The sequence below is a fragment of the Polyodon spathula genome, chromosome 20, assembly GCF_017654505.1.
Source record: "Polyodon spathula isolate WHYD16114869_AA chromosome 20, ASM1765450v1, whole genome shotgun sequence".
Lineage (NCBI taxonomy): Eukaryota > Metazoa > Chordata > Actinopteri > Acipenseriformes > Polyodontidae > Polyodon > Polyodon spathula.
In genome coordinates, this window is record NC_054553.1 from 25,464,592 (window position 1) to 25,491,657 (window position 27,066).

Genomic DNA, 27,066 nt, shown 5'->3' on the forward strand with positions numbered 1-27,066 from the left:
TTAAATTTGCTGTTATTTCTAAGTAATATGATTTACATCCCTTGTAAAGGCAGCTTACCGCAGAGGCTCACAACCTCGCCATAGTAATGTGACTTGCATCCAGCGTAAAAGGGCAGCATACCGCAGCTATGATATTCAAACCATATTTGTTGGGAGAAAAGCTTTGCATGCTTATTCAATTGCAGTTAACTAAGTCCAATGGAACTGTTACCAAACACGTAAAACAGACTACCTGCATATAGAAGTGTGAAGTGGTAACGAGAGAGGCATTGCTAATATTCCAAGAAGAAACAGAGTTTAAAATGTTTGGTCTGTGCCCTTTTTTGTTTATTAGAGACAGCCAAAGGAAATGTTCAGCCAAGTCTGATGATGTAGATATCCTTCTGTCTGGTGTTGATTGCTGAAGTGTAATGCTGGCTCCAAGGATCAGTTCATTTTGCCTCCCCAGCACATCAGCTGCGATGCTGGCTCTGAGGATCAACCCAGTGTGGTCTCCCCAGCGCATCAGCATGACAACCGTCTGAATTGAGCCAAGTAGGGTACATCTCTGGGGTCTTCAACTGGACACCTTCCGTCCTAGTTTCAAAAGTTTTGTAATATGAAAATGCATTTAATTTTGGAATACATGACCAGCACTATAAAATGTCTTTGTTCAATACAGGTATGGCTGAAGTCATTCTGTAAATGGGACAATATTATTGTCAAACTATAAACAGCAAGTCTGTCTATGATACAACGGCTATGTAGTTGAAATAAAAGAAACATGTTGCCTTACCTATGAACAACTCAAATGATAAAGTTGTGCTGTGCCAGAAACATGTTACAATCTGCAATATATCAGTGTTAACCCCAAAACACACCAAGACCTCCGATGATCAATAACATTAGCATGTCATGATTATCAAACATTGTTCAAACTCCCACCCCAGACCACATCTACCTCCCAGCATGTTGCCCAGGAATGTCATTTATAGAAATGCACCTACAACGACACTCCCAGGTCAAGAATACCACTTGGCTGCACTAAAGTAAAACGGCAGACATTCAATCAAATTAACCAAAATGTTCAGAATAGAACATTGCCAATGTCAGTAGTAAAAAAACCTGTCCCACTTGTAATTGTTTTTCCAGTCAATTCACTCACCATGTAAAATGTGGGATCCAAACAAAAAGGGAGTCTGGCTCAGATTGATGTGGTTTTTATTGAAAAACAGGTATCGCTTCATTAGAAGATTAAAAATAGACAGCATTCTTGGCCACTGCCCAGAGAAGTGTTAAATGTAAACATTAAAGACATTCACTTACAATAGTGGAAGACAGCAAGCCAATAAGGAATTTAAATACTATAAAAAAAAAAAAATTACAAGTAGAATGATCCTTTAATCTTACAGGACACCTAGTGAGCTAAACAAGGATTTTAAAGCCTCAAAATCTCTAAATTTATGTTCCAAAGCCCTTTTCTAGTTAGCTAAATAGCTCCTAAAAAGGGAGCGTTTGACTTATTTCACTCCCACCCCCACAAAAAGCAGACTGAGGCAGTTGTCTTTGGTTAATATACACTGTAGGTTTATTACAATGAATGGGAGCAAGCATACTCCCTATACACTTCCCACAGTAGCAGGCAACCAATAAAATTCCCCTCCAAATAAAATTGGTACAAAAAGCTTGGAGAAAAAAAAAATAAAAAAGGGGACAACTATGTGAATTTAAAACCTATTCCAAAAAACAGCTACATGTACAACAAATTCGCCACTCCTTGTCCAATTGACACACTGATCTTGTGTCCTCCCCAAGTGGGGGAAGAAGAAAAAACTGAAGTTGTAGAGAAAGTTGTTAGGTGGTGTCCATCTAAAAAAAAAAAAAAAAAATAGGTTAACACAGGATTAAATATGGAAGAGCTTGACTTGGCCACGCTATTACATTTAGAGTCATATCAGCCCTTTTCAAAAGGGGTCTCAAGAAAATAGAAATACAAGCCACAATTGTTAACACATCAGAATTACAACTAGGCCCGTTTTTGTATCCAGTTTCAAACTCACCCTTGCATTGTAAGCGTCCAGCTGTGCATCCAACTCCTCTGCAGACAGCGGCTGTTTGTCACTCCTGCCTCCCCTTCCTCTGCCTCCCCTTCCTCTTCCTCTGGAACCACCACGTCTATTAGGGCCCCCAAAGCCACCTGCAACAGCTCCCACTCTGTTTCTGTTCATGCCACCACCACCTCTGCTTAAACTGGGGGGGGGGGGGGCCCCACAAAAAACAAAAACACAAGTTAAAATCCTTGTCACTACCATGAAAAGTACTTCCAAATACTAGGGAGCATTTGAACTTGTCATGGCTGTACAAAGCTTAACGATTATACAAAAGATCGATACACACAATAAGACCTGGCTGGGCGTCAAAACACAAAATAGAGTGCCTTCAATTATTTCTCTTATATTCAACAAATATGGACGCTTAAAAAAAAAAAAAAAAAAAAAAAGGGGGCATTCTTGCATTTGTAATCCATGTAAAAACAGTGGATTGGGGGAGGGAGGAGAGAAGCATAAAAAAATCATTCAAGGTAAAAAAAAAAAAGTTGTTTTTATTAAATCCTTGTGACAAAGTTCCCACCCCTGTGTATATTATCTGTTATGTGTTGCGTGTGGTGTGTTTAAATGTTAGTGTATAGACATTGGTACACGGGATATAAACGGGTCTGTGTAACACGAGTGTTTAAAATGTATGTGTATTTAGGCACGAGGATTGCACAGCACTTCACTTGCAAGTAAAATGTAGTAATATGTGAGCACGGGGAATTGCACTTTATTAATTCACGTGCTGGGATTCAAGTGAATAATTAATTGGTAATCGAATCCCAGCACAACAGTATATATAGATGCACGTTGTCACATATTCGCGGTTGGGTGTTCGGGAGTGGAGAACGGGAGCGAGAGAAGGAGAAACTTAAATATATCAATTGCTATTGCGTGCTGGTGGGACCAGCACGATACTTGTTTATTTAAAACTCACCGTGTTTGTCAGTGTGTCTGACCGTGCACCGTTTTGTTAAGTTTAGTCTGTTTTTGTTTGTCTATTTATTTTGGCGTAGAGTGCCGTGTCCTGTGTCTGTTTAAACCTTTTATTTTGTAATAAACCGGCGCCAACAGGCGTCTTCATCATTTCATTTCACATCATCGTCTTTGTATATTTCATTCCCCTGGTTCTGACGCCGCCCACTTGGCCGTCTTTTTGACAATCCTTTTGCCAAATAATCCCATATAACTGAACTACACACCAATTTGAGCAGTAAACATGTAAAAGAAAGAAATCATTTGACAGTGTGCACGTTTCCATTGAAAACAAAATACAGGACAGAGTTGAGACGGCCCCCCTTAATGTCAGCGAGACACACCGAACAGAAGACGCAAGGAATAAATTCAAAAACGATGCCTTGGATTTCAGTATTTGTTCAAGATCTGTGTCACGGGGGGGGGGGGGGGGCTAATGAGCATGAAGACAGCAATTATTTTATCTGTGATCTTTGTTCATCCAAATCGGCATGTTTACTTGCTACTTCAGGATTATTTGCAGGTAACTGTTCACTTTCATAGTTACAGCTGTACACCCGTAAGTGACGCAGCGCAGCAATTTAGAATATGCTACAAGGCTCCAACTGTCCCTATCCATCCAATACATGGACAGCTGGAACCTTGCTCAACCAATCACATTGCTGGTTCCACTATGAGCCCTGGATAGACAGACATATATACACACACCTATCTATAGATATACAAGATAGGGGATACACATAAAAATGCGTTCTGCATCTTACCTTTGGACTGGTGGTCTTCTCTGTGCATCGATCTGTGACGTGACTAGCTGAATATTCATTGAGCGACCTTTTTATAAAAAAAGAAATAAAAATTAGTCTAATGTAACCACCTCAGTCAACCAGACTTTAATCCTCAACTTGCACATTCATGAATTTCATAAGAGTCAAGCCAGGTTCTGGAAATGTAACATTGCCTTACCATCAAGAGGGACCCCGTTATATTGTTTCATTGCTTTTAATGCATCTGCTTTCCTCTCAAAGTGTACATCTGCTGTCCCTAAACTCCGTCCCGACCGGTCGTAATGCACTGCTGCTTTCTTTAGGGTGCCAAACTCTGCAAACAGCTCCTGGAACAAAAGTCCAAACTGTTAACTTTACCGGATTCATAACTGTAAAGCTGGGCTGGCATCACACAACAGGATTCAAGACATAGAAAAGTGATGTTCTGTTAAAATAGGCATATTTAAAAATGTATGGTTTAAAAAAACAACAAATTAGTTCTTGCAACATAGTTCCTTTAAAAAGGCCATTGTAAGCCAGCAAAACCACAAGTTTAAACAGAAAAGTTGGATTACATAAAAACCTACCTGGATATCTGCATCAGAAACACCGAAGTCGAGGTTGGAAACCAAGAGCTTCCCACCAGTCTCTACTCCAGCACCACCGCCACCTCCACCACTGCTGAATCCATTGTCAAACATGTCATGTTGCCATTTGTCTGGAAGCTGCTTTGGCTGCAAGAAAACAAAGATAAGGACCTTGCTGACTTCCAGCTTGTGTCTTTCTGCAATATCCCATTGCTTCCAAGTTCTATAAACGCAACAGACTTAACTCATGAAAATAGAGTAACTGAAGTTGCAATAAAACAAGTGCATGGGACAACATGAAAGGAAATGTTGCCCAATGTTCTTTAGCAATGCAACTACATGGACATCTGACACCACTTAACCAAAATTTGTGCAAAAAAAAAAAAAAAAAAAAAGCAAATAAACTTGTATTCAGTGGAATCACATTTCACTTTATGGGTGCCACATTAAGTTGCACAAGTTTGATTTCAGGAAAGTGAAAACTATCCCCACTTAAAACCAATACAAGGTGGTTTTATGAATGGTGTATTACATTAAAATCACCTTTAACAAAATATTTTAATAGATGATTTGTATTGTTTACAGTTTGGAACCAAGTGAACAAAACACTACATTTTGTTTCATGTTGCCCCCCCTCTACATCCTGAAGACCCATGTGTTCTGATTCTCATTGCAACCGAGCTCTCAATTAACCAAATCATTAATTTGCTTAATAGACCTTAATTGTTCAGTTGCTAAAAAGCCACTTCTAAAAAGCTACAGAATTTGAAACCACAACTGTTTAAAAGTGCAAAATATATTGTCTAAGCAAATTAGTTCAATTAAGGGTTTATTTAAATCATTGAGTGCTCTTGTAATGAAAAACAGAAGACACATGGGTCCCCCAGGACCTGGGAGCCCTGGTGTAGTGTACTGGTTTTGTGCATTAGCCTACTGCGTAGTCCTACCCAGTGGTTTCCCCAGCCAATCCTCCCTCCCTTGTTAGAAATCAACTTTCAGTTTACGCGTTCACACAGCTGCAGCGGAAATGCCCCAAGTGCAAACAGCCGTTCTCGGCGTCTCCCAGGAAGAAAAAAAAAAAAAAAAAAAAAAAAAAAAAAAGCAGGTGCGGCCATATCCATATTGAGCCGAGTGTGGAGAGATCTTGCGTTATCTTCAAGGTTCTCTTCTAGATGTTCGTCGTTGCAGCAATGGTGAAATAGCGAGTGCCTCACATCGGTGATCTTAATGGGTTCTGTTTAATGTTGCTTTGCACTCAAAGTCAATTTAATATGAATCACTTGGGCCTTTAAGCCACGGCCCAATAAAACGTGTTTCTGACGTTTGTAATACTGTTGTCCACGAGGTTTGTTGTTTTCATGCTAAATCCATGCAGATCTGCAATTGAGGTCGATACTGTAGTAGGCAGAAGCAGATAACAGGGAAGAAGTCAGTTTATGATTTGTTATCGTCTCAGTTGTAATGTCCATCGTAACAAGTTAGGCTGGTTCTCCTTGGCGCCTCGTTAAGCTTCCATTTTGTAGCTGCGCCATTTTCTCCCTCACTGTGTTATTCCGGAGCCTCGTAATTTTTACATTGTCAAAGTCTTTGAAATATAGCCAGTTGAACCACTAAATCACTGTCCACTGGAGAATCACATGCAGGCCGTTTTGTTTGGTGAGAAGATTCGCCGTCCACGGTTGTTTGTCTGGATGCAAACAAAGAGATCCTTTTCATTCTTCCTCGGTGCCTCGACAGGAGAAAAAAAGCTACACCAACTTCCCTCACGCATTCTTCATCTCCCGTTCTTACACAAAATGCCTCTCGTTGATTGTAAATATTGCTATTTTTCTACAGCGAGTTAGACCTAAACTGGTTACACATTTTGTACAAGACAATTAAACGAAGATGGCGCCATATCCGCCCGCTTTTCCTTTTCTTCGACTTGGTTAAAAGAATGGGATAAGTTAAACCGCTATCAAAAAACAAAATAAACGCATTTGGAACGATTTCCTCCTTACACAAGAATTCTACTTTCCCAATCAACATTTTGCTTCATTTACGCTTCCAGACAGACTCCAGGATTATTAGCTAGCACGTTTAAAATAAAAAAAAAAGAACTTGTATGTGAAAGACCAAGCTTTTCGGGTGCCATGATTTTCGTTGCTCATCTTTCTTTTTCTCCTACCCTGCTGTACGGTGTGGGTCTGCTACTTCTTCCCCGACTGAAATTCTGACGACTCCGCATTGGGCCCGATCCGCCGCCGCCTCCGCGTCCACCAAAGGCGCTTCCCCCGAGTCGGCCTGCTCCAGCACCGCGGCCTCCGCCAGATCCTCCTCGGCCTCCGCCTCTCCCGCCACGGCCTCCACCGCGTTGCCGGTTCTGCTTGATGATGTCGTCCAAGGACATATCCATCTTATCAGCCATCGTACGTTGTTCGCGGATTCAAATTACAGCACTCAATTATTACACACACACGCGAACAGTTCCGAGTGAAGAAATGGAGTGATGGTATCTTCTTATGTAGCCCGGAGGTGACTCACTTGTTGGTGACGTCATACACTGCGTTGCTAGTGATTGGTCTGTTGGGAATTGTAGTTTTTGCAAACCTACAGGCCACTATATAATCTAATGGACAGTATTATAAAACTGTACATCAAACTATAGTTGTGTACGATAGCCTACTATGTGTTTTGTAACACTAATATTTACTAGTTTTAAATATTCCGATTACATTATAAAAACTATAACTGATAAATAATTTGATTAAACGTAATTTACCTCACCACTGTGTTACACTGGTAAATATTGAGAAATTGAGTATATTATTAAATAAAGGAACATTATACAATCCCCTGGGTGTAATGGAATAGAATTTCTTGTGATTGTGCCTACTTCAGTAATCTTAATAATACCTGCAATACATACAGCATATTTCTCCATTTTAATACCGATTATTTCTGGGCGTTCTAGAGCAAGGGGTTTATTGGTTCAGTTAAGGGTTTACTTAGTTTTAAGTGTTCTGTTTAGATTTGTACAGAATGCCATGTTCAGTATATAGGAATGGATCTTCAGTGTATTGGAATGGGTTTTTATAAAACTTAAAACTTTTATAATGTACTTAAAACGCAGCCATTTGATAGACGATGTCTCATCCATATGTGATTGTTATACCTTAAAAAAAATCTGTCATAATAATAGCAAACAGGTGTATTTCATTCGCTGTTATGGAGTACCGGTATTTTCAACAGTGTTTAAGTGAAAAGTTTGCACATTTGTAAAAATAAAATACTAGGGACACAATGCAAACTATGAAATGAATCAAGTGTGAGTCCAGGCTTTGTGGAATGGGGGACTCTTGCACGGCATTGAATGGCAATTCTAAGAAGATATAACTACATGTCTGTCAGCCCATTCAGCTCAATGCACCATGCCTGGGGAGAGGGCGTAATACGGGGAAACAAAGGAGCAAGTGTGAATGGGCTGGCTAGTGCTGGTACGGTATGCAATAACACCAACTAAGTGGGACAGAGAGTCAATTTTTTACATGAACCATGTAAAATATTTACTTTGGAATATACTACTTTTTAGACTAATCTCGAGTCCTAACATGTAAAACACAATGAAAAGAAAAAACGAAATATTTCGGGGACTAGTATTCACAAAATTGTAACTCACGATTTCCACTGATTGCTACATTTGTTTCCATAGAAACCGCTGGGGTTTACTTTACACAACATTAGTGCAATTTACACTTTTCTATACTTAGTACATTTTACAGAATACCAGGGGAAAAAAAAACCCCACAGGATTTAATTTCAAATCTGTAATGGATTCCATAGCCGAGAGAAACAGGAAGTTTCAAGAAAACTCAGGAGTAATCGATTAAATAGCCTCAGAGCAATTGACTATATCATCGACTCAGAACTGTTAACATAAATTTAGGTAATGTACCGCTAACATATAGAAGTCGCAATTGCACAGATTATATACAGTAAATACAGTATAATCGTAAATCTCGAAAAACTACTCACTTCTAAATCTTTTGTAGTCATTTTTGTATTACTTTAGTATAAATACATGTTAATTTGGATTCATATGTTGTTTTTCTCTGACTTTATGTGAACGAAAAGACACACATTTGCCCATTTTCCCATTGGAAATAGTGATATTTTGAAATATCACTGTCCTGGTCACAAAAGCAAAGTTTATGGGGAATAATAGCCATTTTCTATACTTTTGAGGCATAAGCAATTAGGAAATAACACTTATAGCCAGGAACAAAAAAATAAAAAATAAAAAAAATGTTACACGGTGTTATTTACGTTTTTCGTCTGTTTGAGTATTTTGTAATTATTATAGACTCTACGCGTTGACAAAATATTCGGGCTCAGGTAGATAGCCAGATACGGTCTATAATGCAATAAGGTTTTCAGATCTCTTTGTTTAGACGCAGTGCCATTTTCATTGCTACAGATCTGTGCCAGGGGTTACTGCATGCCGCTCTCCTACCAGCATCGTTACAAAAGGGCTGCTGGAACTAAGCCTCACCCACAATACACTGTGCAATAATCAATAAAGGATTTCTCTTTCAAAGATAGTCAGACTGGCACAAATTCCTGGACAAATGACACCTTCTACCATAATACTAGTTCAAAAGCCCCAACATTTTGGATATCATTTCCAATTTGAATAGTCAAGACAAATACCCATGGGGTTTATATTGGAAATGTGGCGTCGCTGACCTTATAGTCACTTTTGTTGTTTGTTTGGAATTCTTCTTTACATTTAGGATAGTGGTTCCGAAGTCTTTAGGATTAGTTATAGAATTAAAACATCTGTCTTCATTTTATAGCCAGTTAGTTTTTATAGTCCAGTACACTTGTTTTAAGCCATAGGCTGTCACATGTATTTATTGCAGATTTATAGTTTCTAAAACAATGCTATCACAGCAGAGTTATTATTATTAAAAGAAAATGACACTGGGTATTGGCTTATATTTATTGTACAGGATATATACATTATACATATATACATTAACAAAGTGCTCTTTAAGAATGTTTTGTGTTAACAATAATAAAACAAACCCACGCTACAAACCGGTATTACTCTCTTCTGTGTATACAGAGACTTATTGGTTACTGTTAAATATAAATTCCATTCAAATATATTTATGTTAATATATAATGCAACTAGAGTAAGCGTTGTTATGCCATTTATAGGGCTTTTAATGAGTTAGTAAAATAATCAAATATTTTAAAGCAGCAAAATACTACTGAGGTAATATACATTGTATAAACACATGAAGACACTGAAAGATATCTAGTCAAATAATAACTGGTTTCTTTTGAATACTTGATATACGTTATACTTAGGGCTTCTGTTTTTCGGGTTTTATTGATTGTATTTTTCGGTGCTTATTTTTAGCTATTTTCGAGTTTTATATAAATCTTTTTTTTTTTTTCGGGGCTTTCATTTTTGATATACTGTAAGAAATTAGTGTTACTTTTCAAAATGCTTCACTGTTTTTGTGTGTGTGTGTGTTTTTGTTAAGTTGTACCTTCTTTTCTTTGTTGTTTTCCCTATGGTCACGGGCACATTCTTATGGGGGGTTTATGTGTAGGCATTTTTGTACATTTCGCCACAATACTGTTTTAAGTCCTCCGTACTTTAACTGTACATCTTTAAATCCCATTAACAAGCCTATATCCTGATTGTAATCTCGTTTTAAATCTCGCAAGTGCAGTTAGTCTCAAATAGAAATGCAGGAATGTGCTTTCACCCAGTAGTTGGGGCGGATTTAAAGTATTAAGAACGAATCAATTATAGATACAAGTCAGAAAGGCGGGACATTGCCCAGCAGCACTGGGAAAATGTATTTATTATAATTTTTGTAGTAGTTTTTGTTGTTGTTTTTTTTAATGGGAAAAGGGTAAAGTCAACGTGAATAGCTTAACCGTTTCCAAAGTTTTTCCCGGTGTTTTCCGGTGTTTTATTGACTATCTACTGATTTTCTTTTGTATCGGGGGTGTTTTATCTGGTTTTATCGGTTAAAACCGAAAATCAGAAGCCCTAGTTATACTGTACTATGCTACATATTTAGCTTAAGTGGCTGTATTCAGTATCTATTAGTTCAACAAAACGGACAACAGAGGGCAGTCGATGCACTGCACGCCTCTTTTCAGTACAGTGCAACAACACGTAAAGATACAACTGTAAGAGCGATCCCTTTTGCAAATTTAGACAGCTTTTATAACCTGGTAAGTCTTCTAGATAAATAACCTTTATACTTCTCGTCAATATAATTAATTAAATAATACAAATACTGTAATATAAAAAGGGACAAAATCCCTGACAGGTTTAATACTCATTATTCAATTCACATTCACGTCCAATTGTAAACTGAATAGGTGCAGGCACCTTGAAAAACTCTCCGTTTTTCCTCTCGAATGTTTTATTTTTTTTTTTTTTTTTTTTTTTTTAATATTATCTTCACCGGAGGTCTTGTTCGATCCAGACGATCTTTTTTTGTTCTTCGGCGACAGCAGCTTTGACGCAGCTGATAAGCGACTCCATGTCGCTCCAGGTCTCTGAGGAAATGGTTCTGGTCAGACAGGGCAGCTTATCTACAAGCGTCTCCGCTTCTTTATAACATTCTAGCAGATGCTCTTCTGAAGATCCCTGTCTCTGTAACTTTTTCCTGTAAAGGGAACAAAAAAACCGAGCTGCAATTAGTAGTAAAAATGTTTGTACAGCCTTTGATAACACTGTATAACAATTATTTATTTTTTTTGTTCCTGGGTAGTAAGTGTTATTTCCTAATTGCTTATGCCTCAAAAGTATAGAACATGCCTATTATTCCCCACAAACAGTAGTTTTTCGAGATTTACAATTATACTGTAAATACAGTATAATCGTAAATCTCGAAAAATTACTCACTTCTAAATCTTTTGTGGTCATCTTTGTATTACTTTAGTATAAATACATGTTAATTTGGATTCATATGTTGTTTTTTTCTGACTTTATGTGAACGAAAAGACACAGATTTGCCCATTTTCCCATTGGAAATAGTGATATTTTGAAATATCACGTTCCTGGTCACAAAAGCAAAGTTTGTGGGGAATAATAGCCATGTTCTATACTTTGAGGCATAAGCAATTAGGAAATAACACCTACTACCCAGGAACAAAAATTGTGTTACATAGTGTAATCATTTTATAGACTCTTGTTAATCAAGTTGGGAATGTGTACCATTCTAAAAATGCCTTGTCTAGATTCTGCTTTTGAGGCTTATTACAGCATTTCAGATAATTAATAATTACTCTGAAATCCCTGTAAGTCGTGGTCTATTTAATATGAAGGGAGATGAAAATTGTGTGTTAACTAGATGTTGTCCCTTGTGTTAAGCTACAGTGATGCACCATGCTCAGCCACGTTCCGAGCGTTCATCTTGCTGCATACCTGAGCTTCTTTGCAATCTTCTCCGAGGTCACGATGAAGATAATGATGGGGAATATTTCCGCTTTGTGCATGCGCCTCACACAATCCAACTCCACCTCTAGCAGGCAGTGGGCATTCTGAGAAAGAGGCACAGAAAGTTGTCGGACAACACATTTATTTTTACAGTCGTTTGTCTGCTTGATTATGGGTTGATTTTTATAAACCTATACCCTGTCGCTGAAGCACTGCTGGGTTTTATTAGAGCATTTTACAGCACTGGGGAATTACCCTAGATTGCACCTGTTTATCCTGGGATTACTGCACAAAATAAGTGGTTGATGCGATCCAGCTGGATTCCCTGGCACTGTAAAATGTTCCAGAAATGCAGCTGTAGCTTAAACCAGCAGAGTAAAGACAGATCCAATGTTAAATAATACTGCACACCCACACCAAGAGTGTTGTGATCTTACTAAAAATATTTACAATGGGGTGTGAGCCACCAAATGAAAGGGAAAGCAACCAAAAGAGAAGAAAAGTAAAATTAAATGATTGTAGGATTGTACTAGAATATAAAGCTATACTATTATTATTATTATTATTATTATTATTATTATTATTATTATTATTATTATTATTATAGGCATTATTAAGTCAGCTGTTTGTTTATTTACAAGTACTAGTGAATTATCCCTGAAGTATCGCTTTGAGAAGTCTGTTGGTCTCCTTGGACACATTTTCCATTGCTATTATTACCTTTTCCATGATGGTTTCCACTGCTTGTTTTGTGTAGCAGTTGTAAGTTTTCTGTCTTTCTTTCACCCCCAGTATGTCTCCAAGCTTCAGTCTCTCTGCAAACTCACTGTCTGAGAGAAGCTCTACAAAATGAGAGGGAGGCAATGAGAATCATGTTGCATGAAACATTATATTCTTTAGTCCGTTTTACTATTGGTAACTATCCTCGCTGTACATAATAAATGGCTTGTGTTTTCCACATAGAGAAATACAATTTGTGTTCATGCTCCATCTCCTAGCACCTGCACCACTTTTAAGGTGGAGTTAAAAGGAATGTTCTGGAATCTGGAAGCAAAGACAATGGCCAAGCGAGCACACACACCAAAAGCCAAGTTAGGACATGTGTAGAGATTACGATTCACAACACTAGAGTCTTAGAACTCACGAAACATTATAAAAGGTAAATGTAAATACTAAATAAATCAAATCACATTTGAAGCCATTTATCCTTTATAACTTCTATGGTGTAGGCCTGTTACTCTCCAGCAGAGGGCACCCTACCTGGCTGACACAGTTGGAATTCCTGGTATTCTTGGAGCCGTTCATTGAGGAGACGGCCGAGAATGTTGGGAAGGAGGAGGACCGGGCGCTTGGAGGGAGGGCGACGGGGTGTCACCAAGGTGTATGGCATGAGAGTGATACAGCTACCCAGCGCAGCAGACTCCACGCTGCTCCCTGCAGGTGAGAGCACAAACAACAGCAGTTAGCAAGGGGAAGGATTGAGTATAGGGGCACAAATAGATCATAGACAAAATTAACTGACTGGTTTTAATGGGCCATTTATATGGAACTTACATGTAGAGCAACAAAACACCAAAAATGCATCACCGCATGTTAGGACACCCAACAGAGGTAATGGTGTTGGTATTGGTTGATGTTTATCTACTTCATCACTCACACTCATGTTTCAATGTTTTTCCAGCTTGTCCCAAATATGGAACTCTGTAAGTTTCTACAATGATCCAATTATCCCCCATCACTTATTTCACACAGAGACACTTGCCTTGCCCCTTGCCCTGCTCATTGCCTTCACAGTCATTGGAGAACCAGAGTGGATTTCTTAGTGTCCTGCCAATGCTCACAATCCTGACTGCCTTCTTCTTCCCTGCCACCTGATTCTTGTCCAGCTGCAAGGAAAAGTGCAGGGGATCAGAGCTACCAGCAGACAACACAATGCACCATCATTACTCAGGGGCTGTACTTGTAATGAGCGTTAACTTGTACTGCTCAGAGGGGAAGCCACTGGCTTGCTAACTGCTTTGAAAAAAAAAAAATCTCAGGATCTTAATTTGAATTAAGATGGAACCCCCTGGTTTAATACATTATAATTGCTTGTACTTGAAATGATTCAGCTTAATTCAGTTATTGACCTTGCTCGACCTTGCCTCTGAGATCCAAACCAAGGTGTAAATGACAATACCTGAACAAGATCTCTAGATTCTTACCTTTTTGGTGGTGGTATGTTGAAGACACATGTTCTCAATCGCTTTGATCAACAGCATCTGAGCTCTGGGAAGGGGAACCAAAGACACTGTCATTCTTGGTATCAGTTTATAGCTATCTTATTTTTACAATACTAATTTTAGAGGCCAGTGTATTTTCTCATGTCTATAAAAGTGGTCTTTTTATCCACAACCTTTAAGTCACGTAGCCTTCTGAAAGCCTTTGACATGAAGCCTGTGTCCTACCTGTAGTAGTTGGGGATGGTCCCAGCATCCAGGTCCTGCATGCAAAAGGGGTCGGTGCAGCAGGCGTTCCACTGCTCCACTCCACCATACAGAGTGTCTGTGATGTGAAGGATATCGTTACACTGGACCTGCAGCCCAGCTCCACTCCCCTTCTCCATCGACAGGTTCACACGGATATAGAATGAGTCCCCGGAACTCACCTCCTTGCTCTCCAGCTTACACAGCAACTGTTGGTAGCCTGGGTGTGGGGCACAGAGATCTGGTATAAAAAGGTGTCCACTCCATGCTTCACGGAGTTTCATTGAATGGGATAAGTGATTCCCAATATAGACTCATCAGCCCACACAATCAGATAGCAAAAGATTAGATTCTGATAGATTCAAGAAACTAGTGTCAACCCAATTACAATGAGCTCCAGCACCGTGTCCCTGCTCCATATCCCTGTTAACAGTCAATACATTTTCAGTTAGCGTGGAATAATGAATGAGAAGAACTAATTTCCCTCACCGTCCATGTTGGGTCGGATGGTCAAACAGCAGAATCCCTGGACCTGCCTGAGGGCCCACATCGCCTCCTCAAGGGTACTCTCCTCCAGGACAGCTTTGAATGTGTGCTGCTGGAGCTCATACTCAACCTGCAGAAAGAGGAGGAAGAAGATCTGGATGAGAACATTCACCTATGATGATAAAAAAACTGGCAGAATATGTAGATATGCTAAAAGAAACTTAAAATCATTTGGCAGACGTTTGGACGACAAATCTATAAATAGCATTATCTGAACTCCATTCAGTCACAGAACAGCTCCAGCTTTTCTATGTAAAAGATTATTGTGGTGGAATCTTTATCACATGTCAGAACCTTCTAGAAACTCACAGCAGACTCAGAAAGAGTATCACTAACAGTGATCAGTGTTCTGTACAGTTGTGAAGCTGTCTCAACTGAATGATGTGTAGACAACAAGAAAAGTCCTGTTAAAAAGCCATTTTTTTCATATTAGTCTTGCAGAAATTAGAGCGACTCAAACTGCAAGGTGGTGTTACAAAAAAAAAAAGAGCTTAGCTCCTTGTCTGGTTATATAAAGCCATTTTGTCAGGAGTGATTTGAAGGTGGGATGTGATGCACTCACAGCCAGGATCTGAGAGCCTGGGCTGAGCCCCATCTCATCAGCAGCAGACCCTGTGGAGACAGAGTGCACAAAGATCCCTGTCTCGTTCCCGCCCACCACCTGGATCTGCCCCAGCAGCAAACCCCCCTGGAAGGCGATGGTCATCACGCGACTCCTGATGCGCTGCGCTCTGCGTCGCATGGGCTTCAGAAATACCCTGCACACAAACAGAAGATAGCAACAGCCAATAAAACACTGACCCTGCACAGAGGGGTTAGCATGCAAGGAAGGAAGAAAGAGAGAGAGAAGTTAAGGGAATGAATATATCACTGCAAATGAAACAGTCTTGCTCAACATTCCTTTATTTCCACACTATATGGTATTTTTATCAAACCCACAATGGAATGGTGTGTTTAAAAGAGGCAGTCTTTGCCTGGTTTGACTTACCCACTTTTGGGCTCACAGATTGCAGTTGATGGAGGTGGTGGGACTGTAACATCTATTAGATCTACAACCAAGAAAGATATGATCACCAAAATACAGATGTCTCTTTAGAGATAGACCCTTATAGGGCAGGGTCATGGAGTCTACATCTGGAACTATACAAGGCTGGCATTAGCATCACGGTAGACTTGGAAATGCCTGCTGCCCATAATTAAGATGGGGTTTTTAGCATCAGCGCCATAGTTGTTAAGGGCAGAGGGCTAGCTAGTGACCTAACACAAATAAAAGTGCATCTGTCACTGGTGTCTCAGCCCTACAAAAATACTTCTGACTCCATTAATTACTAGCACTAGAGTTGATCCTGAAATATGATATACTGCACCTGCACAGCAGGGGGCACTACATCACAGGTAGCCACATATTTTAAATATAAAACTACTTACATAATTTTCCATTTGCAAAGCTATCTGTATATTTTATCATAAGGCCTACCAAAAAAAACATACTGTGTACCACCATGGTTGGGATTATTCTGTGTCATGCAGACAATGCATTGCATTAGTCTCCCCAGGAAACCTTTGGTAACTGGATGTTTAGTATCACATCTCTACTGAAAACTGTCGGAACACGCTACCTTTGGTCACCAACACAAAGTCATTATCCAAGTCCACCAGTGAGTGGACTGAATCCCAGTCTACGAGCGCTTGGCGGCTGTAATTGAGACAAACAGAGAGTCTACAGTTAGAACAATGACAGCCAGGGTCAATGATGAAGCTCTTTAGATTACTGGGCAAGATTAGAAATTTCATCAAGGTTAAATAATGCTGCCCCCCCCCCCCCCCCCCCCCCCTCCAGCCTTATACCTTAGTGACATTCCATCCAGATAGCCTTCTACATCTCTCTGACTGATGGACTCGCAGCTTGGCGGCTCCGCCATGTTCGACTTGAAGCTGTTGAGCTCCTCGGAGCTCCAGTCCTTGACTCTACCGGGAGGGCAGCGCTGTACAGGGGAAAAAAATCATCATTGTTACAAGGCTGCAGCAACTACAGTATACACCTATATACTTATATCAGGCGGTTCCAGCTACACTGGAAACATCACCACTGACTTCTGCAGTCTGGTTTGAATCTGGCTTAATTCACAAGCCAAGGGAAGTTTGGCCTAATAGTCTAACCCATAATGCCACACAGCTTGGGATCAAAACTTTGAATAGTTGTCCTCTTAGTTCCTTTTTTTTCCCTATAGTGTTTAGGTTTTTGCCTGTGGTATAGAGGTGAAAGCTGCTTTCCAGTTCAAATAGCAGTGTATCGCAGGATGGTTTTTACCTCATTGCTACCCATGCTGCCTTCACAGTCGCTGCAGGAAGATGACGGATCAATGGCCTGCATTCTCCTCAGCTTTGGGCGGTTCCATTTCCCTCCCTCTGTCTCCGTTTCGCAGCCGTCCCTTGACTATCAGAAAGAAAGATATAAATACAGGAGCTGTGAATGCGTCTAATCCAAGTTTATCCACCCAAAATCCACCCAAAATTTGTGCAGATCCACCAAACTATCATAAACCGGATAGGAGTAGAAGAATTTGAACACTACCAAATAATCTTTAACCCCAATGCAATGATTATATATTGGTAAAGGTAGCCTGACGGCTGGTGTAATTACCAAATACCTAATGTATCACAATGGTATAAACCGAAAGACAGTGGTAATCCACTGCAGCTGCCATTTCAAACAACAAGTAGAAAAATTTAGATGTCATTTCTATCACAAAGTATTATGCAGGAGCTAAAAAAAGGAATGTTATCCATGACCCAAATCAGGACTCTCCATGTGCCAATGTATAGTTGTTTATAAATGTTTATTAAGTGTCAGCTATAGCAAAAAAAAACAAACAAAACAGAGACGCATTGTAAATGTATAATATAAGCACAGGGAAATTACTGTTCTAATTGAGTGTGCTGGGCTTACCTCCTGTCGCTCTAGTTGTCCCTTCATCTGCGTTGCCTGCTTGCGCAGCTCATAGATCTGGCCCTGGAGCTCCATAACCTGCAGCCGCATAAAATCCTTCTCAGTCAAGCTCTGCGAGATGCCACATTGCGCCTCATCACGAGCCAGATAGGCCTAACAGCAGGCAGAGGCAGAGAAACTGTTTTTTATCAAACTGTTTAATCAAACTCAACAGAGGCCAGAGTCGTGTCAGCCAGACTAACCTGGTCTCTCTCCTTCTGCAGCTCTCTCAGCTGCACCTGAAAGGCTGCTGTCTTCTCCTGGTACATCTCACAGTCCAGACGCAGCTTCTCACACTCGAGAAGCAGAGCCTCCTTCTCTTCAAAGTGCTGAAGGAGAGTCGATAGACCGGTTAGTGTATGAAAAGCATGTATCACAAAAAGGTTGGCGATAAGACCCCCGTTACACAACAGTTTTCCAGGCTCCTTTAGACCCATTGTCACCTGCTAATGCAGGAGTGTCCAATCATGTATGTTTAATTGGCTCAATTAAACCATTTAGAACAGGGTTGGAACAGACAAGAAGGGCCAATTTTGGACACCCCTGCACTAATGGTATAAATGAACTGTCTCAAGCTGCTGCTGGAAGATGGCTATGGAAAGGCATCCCCTGGCCCGTCTCACCTCGTCCCGCTCACACGTGGCCTTCTCAGCCTCCTCCCGCAGGGAGTGGATTTGGTCCATCAGCTCCCACCTGCTTTGCTGCGCCTCCGCCAGGTCCTGCACCAGGATGTCATCTCTTGCCTGCGAGTCACATGACATTGGTGTGAGCTTTGAGGTCAGCTTTCAATTTTTTTTTTTAAACCACGTAAGTTGCGCCATTTTTTAAAAATGTTTTAATAAAATATATCTGTAAATGTTATTTGTCCCACGACTCCAGCTTCTTTACAGGTTTCAAATGAGAAGTTTTGAAAGAAAGACATAACAAAAGTGCATTTTCATTTTACTCTACCTGCTAGAGTAATTAACTATTTCAGCTAGTTTGTTACTGTTTGACTTTCTGGGTAATTTTGCCTGAGCAGTGTCTTCTGGGTCAAAGCACATGACCAAGGGCGAAAACAATTTGTTGGCTAATGACAGGAAAGGGGGAGGGTCAATCATACACTAAAAAGTGTGTGTGTGGATGGGGGGGTACAGAGACCTCTGCAGTGCCTTTGTTTACAGGTGCCTTGTAGTCTAGTATTTTCAGTGCTATTCCTGCTCTCACCGGGTCAAACTTCTCCGCATGCAGCAGTTTGTGGTTCAGGCTCTCAATCTCCTCTTTGAGCTCCACTGCCTCACTCCGACGCTGCAAAACCACTGATTTCTTCCTCTCAAACTCTGACTCTGACTTGGCCTTCTTCAACTCGAACTTCATCTGGTAGAGCTGGAGAGAAAGAGGCAGGTTAAAACAACAAGTGGCCAGTGTTAATCTGCTGAGCAATAATGCTTTTCCCATGCTTGATGCACTTACTTTATCCTGGCCAACCTTACCAAGCCTAACCACCATATAGCTCTGTTTGCCAACAGCTATGCTTTCACCTGTGTTATGCCAATGAAAACTAAAGAGCTGCCCTGAACTATGAAAGTATAGCAGGGCTTGAAAGCAATCTGGTGGAAATGAGACCGTAACAAGCATTCACTTACAATCTCTCGGATTCAAAAATGTGTCTTGTGCAGATGCACCAAAACGTTCAGTTACTTTACCTCGAGCTGTAGGTCACGGCAGCGTGAGGCCAGCAAGGAGCTCTCCTCCACAGCACTGGTGTAGCGCATGCAAAGGTTGCACTTTTCGTCCTTGACTCGCAGCAGCTCCTGGTAGCGGAGGTTGAACTCGCTCTGGAGACGCTTAAACTCTGCGTCCAAGTTGCCCAGCTCCTCCACTCGCCGCTTGGCCTCGGCCAGCTCTGCCTCCAGCTGGAAGCAGCGACTCTCCAGCAACAACGCCTTGCTCTTCTCCTGGCTTCGGACCTCCTGCATCTCTGTCATCGCCTTCACCAGGTACTCTGTCAGCTCTGAGTGCTTCATCACACCTGCAGTGGCAGCACACAGCACAGCTCAGCCAAGGACAAATATACTATAGGATGGTTACAGTATTTCCCCAAATAGTGTGTTGTTATGTAGTTTGAAGAAAGTAAAAATTATCAACATACACATTTACGTCCCCATAATTAAACTGTTGGGGAATGGGACGCATTTTCTGTTGTTATATATACATATACAGAAATCCCTGTATAATTAAACAAGAGTCAACAGTTGTTCCTTGTTGCTAGGCCAGATTGACTAACCATTTACCCTTTCATATGTAACTTACATAAAGACATTGAGTACTAAACACTGACACTTTTACCCCTCACTTTTACCTTGTAAAGCACATATATATTTTTATTTAAAAAATGACTCTTACCGCTAGAGTGCTCCATGGTGGGCTCCTTGCCGGTCACCTGGGTGTACAGCTTTGGGAAGTGGATCATCAAGCTCTCCAGGAAGGCAATGGCCCCATTCTTACCTCGTGTTTTCAGGATATCCAGCATGTAACCTGAAATACACAGCACTGGTGAGTAAATCCTTACAAAAAAATATCAGAAGGACCCAACTGGTGTCTCTCCCAGTGAACACGAGTCCACATCGCAAAACAATTCGAAACATGATCTGCATGCTTTCATTTTCCATCACTCCAGCGGACTGACTCACCAGTTCTCATGCAGCGGTTGGTGTTCTTCAGGCTATGCAGGATCTCTTCTTCGTCCAGGTCGCTGAGCACGCAAGCCTGTCGGAGGTATGCAGTCAGCATACATGGCTTCACTCCCAGGGTGATCTTGTCCCGGTGGTTATTGATCAGCTCCCAGAGTTCCTCTTCATCCAGATCGTTCAGCTCCTTGCCAGATAGGTCTACCCCTCCAGCCATCACTAGCCCAGCCTGAGGAACGATAGTAAGAGAGAGAGAGACAGAGGATGAAAACAACACTCCGTACTGTATCCCTATAAATAATCTTTTTTTGCTCTCGTTCTTTTCTTGTTGTGTGGCCCTGACATTGTTTCATAAAACGCTAGGAAGTTCCCTTTTTCAAAGGTCTTAAGTGTTGAGAGGTTTTTCTTTGTGAGTCTTTCAGTCAGGCCTGGAGCACCCTTGGCATGCTTATGATATCTGAAAAATTTAATTCTGTCAACTGATGCTTGTAACACATACTTGATTATACTCCTAGCCATGCCGCCTTTACGGTGCAGACAGGCTACATTCTTTTTCTGTGTTGTTAAAAGGTGATTTGTTTTAAAACAGAATGTACTTCCTGGTGCTAGAGGACTATATTTCCCAGAAAAAAAGGCTAAAAATAATTCAAACATTCTGATGAGTCATGTGACAGTGCTGTTTATATTCTGGTGGAATCTCCTTGGAAACTGCACAGAACAATTAGGCAGGGAAATAAAACACCAATGTTCTGCAGACAATTAGGCAGTGTCTTTTTGCAGTATTATCTACCATCCTTTATTCAATAACAGTTACTAAACTGAATGAAATTACTCTGGTTACATTTTTGTTCTTATTTTAGAATTAAGGCCTCATGACAGCTGAGGGCATTGCATTGGTTACGGTATAGCACAGTGCTACGGGCACTACAAGTTTCCCATTGCAAGTGCATCGCAATCCTTACACTCCAGTTGTGTGCGATGTAGATACATTTCCACTGTACTGAAATTTTCTCCAGAGATGGAGAGGGCATTTTAAGGTTGGGGGGCTGATTCACTAGCCTTTCATGGGGCCTTCAACTCCAGAAGTCAAAGGTTTAAGCCTTGACTGGTGTCTCCCTCATTGAATAGTGATCCACCACAAAATCTGACCAATTTAAAACTCAAGGCACTGGAGGCAATGTATTAAACTGAGTGGCATGCCTAGACCCTTGTATTTCTCAGTCATTACTTGCTTTACCATCAAAATATGGTGGAACCTTTAGAATTTTTTTTTATAACCCGACACAAACCCTGTTCCTGACAGGATGCATTTTTGAAGTGTTAACAGGTTTTGGGTCTGAAGACTTTAAGTGCATGAAGCCTTCAGACTTGCCACTTAAGCCACGCAATAATAATAATAATAATAATAATAATAATAATAATAATAATAATAATAATGGTAATTATGTGTTAATGATTAGGAAATGTATTATTAATTTTAATAACACACTGATAAAATTCAAATACAAATTAAACTTGTATAAATGTTCACTTACCGTGCTCAATCCCAGAAGAGCAGTAGTACTAACATTGAATGCTGCCAACATATTTTCAGCCAATTTGTTTATTTAGTGTCAGAAACAGACAGCTCGGTGCTTTTACAAATTTTTCCCTCTACATTCTGGATTATCAGAAGAAAGATTTTTGATTTTTTTCAAGGCTTCCACCAAACTGCTTATATGCGAGGCCACACTTATGAAGCCAACATTTTGTAAATCAAAGGTACGCACAGTGCATAACATGAGTACGGCTGCAAAACTTTGAAAAGTTTACTAACTGGTAGGTACCATACTACTAATGGCTTTGCCTTTGTTCTACACCATTGTCTCCTGAGCACAGCAACACTGCATTGAAAACAATGCAGATAGAACGGCAGCAAGTTGGTGAAGTGGAACCTCCAAAAGAAAGAAATACGACATCCCTTGAGGTGAATTGCTTAGATAACACAGCAATCGAGCCTGGACCTTATACTTTCCAGAAAGCTATTAATAGCACTTCAGTGAGATCTCCAACACACAAGCACACACCTGAACTAATAGGAAACGCAATACCATTAAGTAGGCTAATTCACAGAATATCCAGCTGTCAAACTATAAACTATATCACAGAATCAAGCATAGCCTACTGTACAATTCCAGTTACATTATTGTCCAAACCGTCATTTCTACCTGGTGATCCTTTCCAATAAGCCAGTCCTTGCTGTGTAGAGCTGCTGCTGTGGTGTAAGATGCAGTATTGTTAGTGCCTCTACTCTTTGTTAATCTGTTACCTTTTCCAACACACAAACACACTGCTAGGGACTTTCCCTGCAAGTGCTTCAAATACAAAGTCCAAACACACATGGCCATTCCTGAGGAAACAAACAAGGAAATAGCCTGCTATTAGCTTCAGCTAGAGAAACATTGAACTTATTGCTTTAGTCAAGGGTAAAAATGTAAAGGTGGAATAGCTGTCTCCTCACACACAATACAGAAGCATAGTTAAAACGCACGTCAGGTTGGAGATTCTAAACACGTTTTTAAATACCAGATCATTGATTTCTGTCAACATTTGATTCCCTTTAACTCTCTAATGAATACTTTGTAACTTCTACATTTCCCTAATATTTGTGACCTGTTTAAATATCCAGTTATTAAAGTTCTGAAGTGATGGATACGTGTTTTGCTGTGCACTAAATCCTAAAGGTGAAATGCAGCACAAAGTAATATCCACTAGAAACTGTCCTCAGGGCATCAGATGATTCCAGGGCATTTGTCCAGCACTCCCACCTTTCAACGACATCTTCTCCAACATCAACCCACCTTGACCCTATCACAACCCCAACCCTAACCTTAACCAACCCTAAACTTACCCTTTAGAATCGTCTGGTGCCCTGATGAGTTTCCAGTACATATGACTTTGTGCTTCTGGGTAAAGCATTGTTCACTGAAGCCTATACAACACTCAGATGTCCCACATCACTTCTGAGAATAAGAATCACGCCTTTTCAGAAGCAACCAAGTTTCTGAATGTCAGTACTCCTCTATGCAGAAACAGCAACAGAGCAGGCTCGATAACACATGTACTAGGACGTTAAAGAGATTTAAAAAAATGAAACATGAAGAAAATGAAGTCGGCACAGAACTCCTTCATTTCCTGAGGTTGGTTCTCTGCTTGCTTGATTACACGTGGCCCAGCACCAGTAAAACCTATTAAGATTTTGAAAAGGATAAGCATGTAAAACTATGTGTGGTACGTGAGACAGAGGGAGAAACAGGAAAAAGTGGTACTCCCCTTACTGGCAGTACTTCTGCTTTACATTTTTATCATGCCTTTGTTCTTCAAAATAAAGTTATCTTGGTATCAGATAATCTCAATCTCACATAAGAATCTGAAAAGGAATTTTCTTTACAGGAACAGCTTGACACATCAGTAATTGTATGACAGTTTCAAGAACTCTAACAGCACAGCGTCTTCTGCCAGGGTATAAAACGTCACAGCAACTTAGCTAATGTATCCTCCTTGCTGTTTAGACTCATATAATCTACTTCACATCATTGCATCCTGGTGACTTTTAAAGAAGACTCAATGTTGGCTTTACAGCGTTCTTAGAAACACATATTATCCCTAAGATAGGGTTGCCACCATAGGCTGCATTATGTGCACTAGGCTTGCACATACTGTACTCCTTTTAAGAAATTATATCAATATTGAAACGCTCAATCGTATGCAAAACTATGTTGCCGGAGATAGGTTGGTAGGTGTAGTGGTTGTCAATGTAGTGATATTATCAATATTTCCTATTAGATGATTATATGATTTCTAAACAGAGTTTAAACTTTTGACAAACCCCCTTCCACCCAGAGGTCCTGGTTTTTGAGGTGGCTACACTACTGCCCCCTGTGGATTGTGTGATATTTGTAACTGAAGTATTTCTTACGTTCACTATGGACAGTGTTGCAGGGGACTGGTTGTTGGTTACACTCTGGTGTACCAGATGTACTCAGAGCTAAGAGCTCTGTAGAGGCACAGGGGGAGCTTTCAACTTCTGAGTTTTACTGCAAAGTCACCTGGATTTATTTATTTAAGCCCACACCAATATTGCTTTTTTTTAATGGAAATAATGATCTGAAATTATCCAGCCGAAAGTATTAACCTCAATTGGTCAATGAATAACAAATCCAATTCCTGCATTATTTACCACTACCAGTAATAACCTGTGACATCATGACCATCGCTACATAATTGCAATTCCACAGGCTTAATCACTGATATCTTATGTGTAGCTTGGCTTTCAGTTTTTACAGATTTGTACTTAAAAATTCAACACCCAGAATTTGGCACATTTAAACATAAGAAGGTACCTATTAGAAAATATATAGAAAAACATAATTTAAATGAAGGCCTAAATGCTTAATGCAATACCTACATCATGTACCCTACAATTCCTAAACAAACTGAAATACACCAGGGGCTACTGAACTATAAATATATTGTATATCAATGCTAGAGATGTTGTTTTTGTCCTTGCTATATATAGATTGTATAAGTTCCTAAGTAAACAATTTAATTGGTTGTACTTTAAAGATCCTATATCAATTTAATTTATTCTGCTGCCTGTATTGCTTCACTGTCACCTGACTATAGGTAACTACGGGGCAGATAATCCCTTAATGGACCATTGTCACTAACTGTGCATCTTTAGGCTACAATAATGAGTAGGTTTACACCTTAGACTCTACTTGTACATATTCTTCCGCATACCTGTATCCCTGACTACCTTTCCACATCATACAAACACTAGAAAACCTAAAGGGGTTTTCCAATTCAAATCAAATATTTTAAGTAAGATTTAAGTAATATTTAAAAATTTCGGTTATTTTTTCTTAGTTGGTTTTGGCTGGTAATAAATTGTCCAACTTTATTTTAAAATTATCTTAGTCTTTGTCAGAGTACTTAAAAAGAATATATTAATTATATTTGATTATATTAAACAGGGCAGTCAAATTACTAATTAAAAAGGAGAGACTAGCACTAATAATTAGAATAGGAAATAATTAGATCTGATTGCTCAACCCTGGCTTTGATAATTACTTTGATAATTACCTTGGCAATAAAATGGATTTGGGACCAGTACTGAACACTGGTCCTGATATGGTACCATATCCTTTGACACTGCAAATGGCACATACTGTGAAAGCTGTCCTATGCCATCACCTTTTAACACAGAATCATTACACTGTCATCGTAGTATATGGTCCCAAAGAGTCATGGAAGTTTCCTTTGCTGAGAACCAGTGGAAAACGAGACTGAGGCAAACTAGACAGTTGTCTTTTTTGTGAACAACAATAAAGCATGCCCCAGGATGTATAGCATCATTTAAATGCCATCTAGTTAGTTGTGATGTTACTGGAACAAGAGATTAACTTGTAACTAGATAGCCACATGTTAGCTTGTTGTTTTGCTTGGGGGGGGGGGGGGGGGGGGGGCATACAATCTCAGTTAAAGTAGCTAGTTGTCTTGCATGGTCTCAGATTATTATATTAGAAAAACACAGAACCACTAACCGACACTGTGTGGTACAGGACACTACCATGGAACAGGCATTTAGAACCACAAAAGGCACTGTTTATAAGCTTCTATACAATCACGATTGGAGGGTATTTGTAAAATGAACGTGTGTTTTTGTTTTATTAAAAAGTACAGATTGGGACAAACAGTCAGAGAATATTTATCCCTTAAATATACCACCATTACACTGCTGAAGAAACCCTAGGATAATACAGCATTACGCAGCCACCAGGAAACACAGTGGATTTGGTACTAATACAATAGCACACATGTACTGCTATGGTACTGTAATAATTACTGTTGTGCCACTGGTTCACTGTGATACCACTAGCATGTCAAAATATACAAATGTTACCCTGCTTGCCATTCTACCAATGACTTCAACCATGGTAGCTAGCAAAGTACCTTTTAATAGAGAACTACCGCACTGCCATTGTAGCGCCACTCACACCATCCTAAAGAAATCCCTCAAAGCACCTTGCGAACTGCACTGTAGGGATCCTGCTGTAAATAAAAACAAAATATCCAAACTTACTTTTATAGCACACTAAGAAGCCTTGATGATTGTACACAGCCCAAAAGCAACCTTATCCAACACTCCTCACAAGAGCTCTTAAGAAAGTCAGAGACGCATATTCAACTAAAATAAAATCACAAGACTGCAATCCTGTACTGCGGACAAGAAAAACTGGTTAGTCTGGCTAACCTGAAGGAGGAGTTTTGATTATTGAGAAAATGGTTTTACTCCTGCGATGCAACGCTCAACCATAAACTCAAAACAACAATGACTGAGCTATTTTCCTGTCAAATACAGAATACTAACAGCAATGATAACGATTTCAGAGTTAATATTAAACTTGTTTCGTTCTCTACAACCCCAATTTCAGTACAGCTGTGCTTGCCTATTTCATCTTGCTAACCCCACCTTCCATGACAAGGGTTCTTGTAAGAAAAGCA

General features: G+C 40.0%; 2 protein-coding genes across 6 annotated transcripts; both read right to left on the reverse strand.

Moving 5' to 3' along the window:
* Positions 1 to 1,544: 1,544 nt before the first annotated feature.
* LOC121295596 (THO complex subunit 4-like) lies at positions 1,545 to 6,890 on the reverse strand. Its single transcript, XM_041220449.1, has 6 exons — positions 6,566 to 6,890; positions 4,399 to 4,545; positions 4,011 to 4,158; positions 3,812 to 3,878; positions 2,040 to 2,229; positions 1,545 to 1,848 (listed from the first exon to the last, which is right to left on the reverse strand). Exons 1-6 carry the CDS (start codon positions 6,803 to 6,805, stop codon positions 1,834 to 1,836), a joined length of 807 nt encoding a protein of 268 aa, XP_041076383.1. The 5' UTR covers positions 6,806 to 6,890; the 3' UTR covers positions 1,545 to 1,833.
* A 3,744-nt stretch (positions 6,891 to 10,634) lies between these two features.
* On the reverse strand, positions 10,635 to 26,771 carry LOC121295879 (caspase recruitment domain-containing protein 14-like). Of its 5 annotated transcripts, none has more exons than XM_041220999.1 (21): positions 26,645 to 26,771; positions 20,524 to 20,749; positions 20,237 to 20,368; positions 19,537 to 19,862; positions 19,058 to 19,216; positions 18,475 to 18,594; positions 18,055 to 18,180; positions 17,813 to 17,965; positions 17,174 to 17,299; positions 16,711 to 16,847; positions 16,482 to 16,558; positions 15,851 to 15,911; positions 15,425 to 15,620; positions 14,806 to 14,932; positions 14,299 to 14,536; positions 14,056 to 14,119; positions 13,614 to 13,737; positions 13,112 to 13,285; positions 12,572 to 12,693; positions 11,840 to 11,955; positions 10,635 to 11,078 (listed from the first exon to the last, which is right to left on the reverse strand). In XM_041220999.1, exons 2-21 carry the CDS (start codon positions 20,735 to 20,737, stop codon positions 10,871 to 10,873), a joined length of 3,000 nt encoding a protein of 999 aa, XP_041076933.1. In that variant the 5' UTR covers positions 20,738 to 20,749; positions 26,645 to 26,771; the 3' UTR covers positions 10,635 to 10,870. The 5 variants fall into 5 exon arrangements, with proteins under 5 accessions (XP_041076933.1, XP_041076931.1, XP_041076930.1 ...); XM_041220997.1 differs by lacking the exon at positions 26,645 to 26,771 and adding an exon at positions 22,728 to 23,625 and having other exon boundaries at positions 17,813 to 17,890; XM_041220996.1 differs by lacking the exon at positions 26,645 to 26,771 and adding an exon at positions 22,728 to 23,625.
* Positions 26,772 to 27,066: the final 295 nt, after the last annotated feature.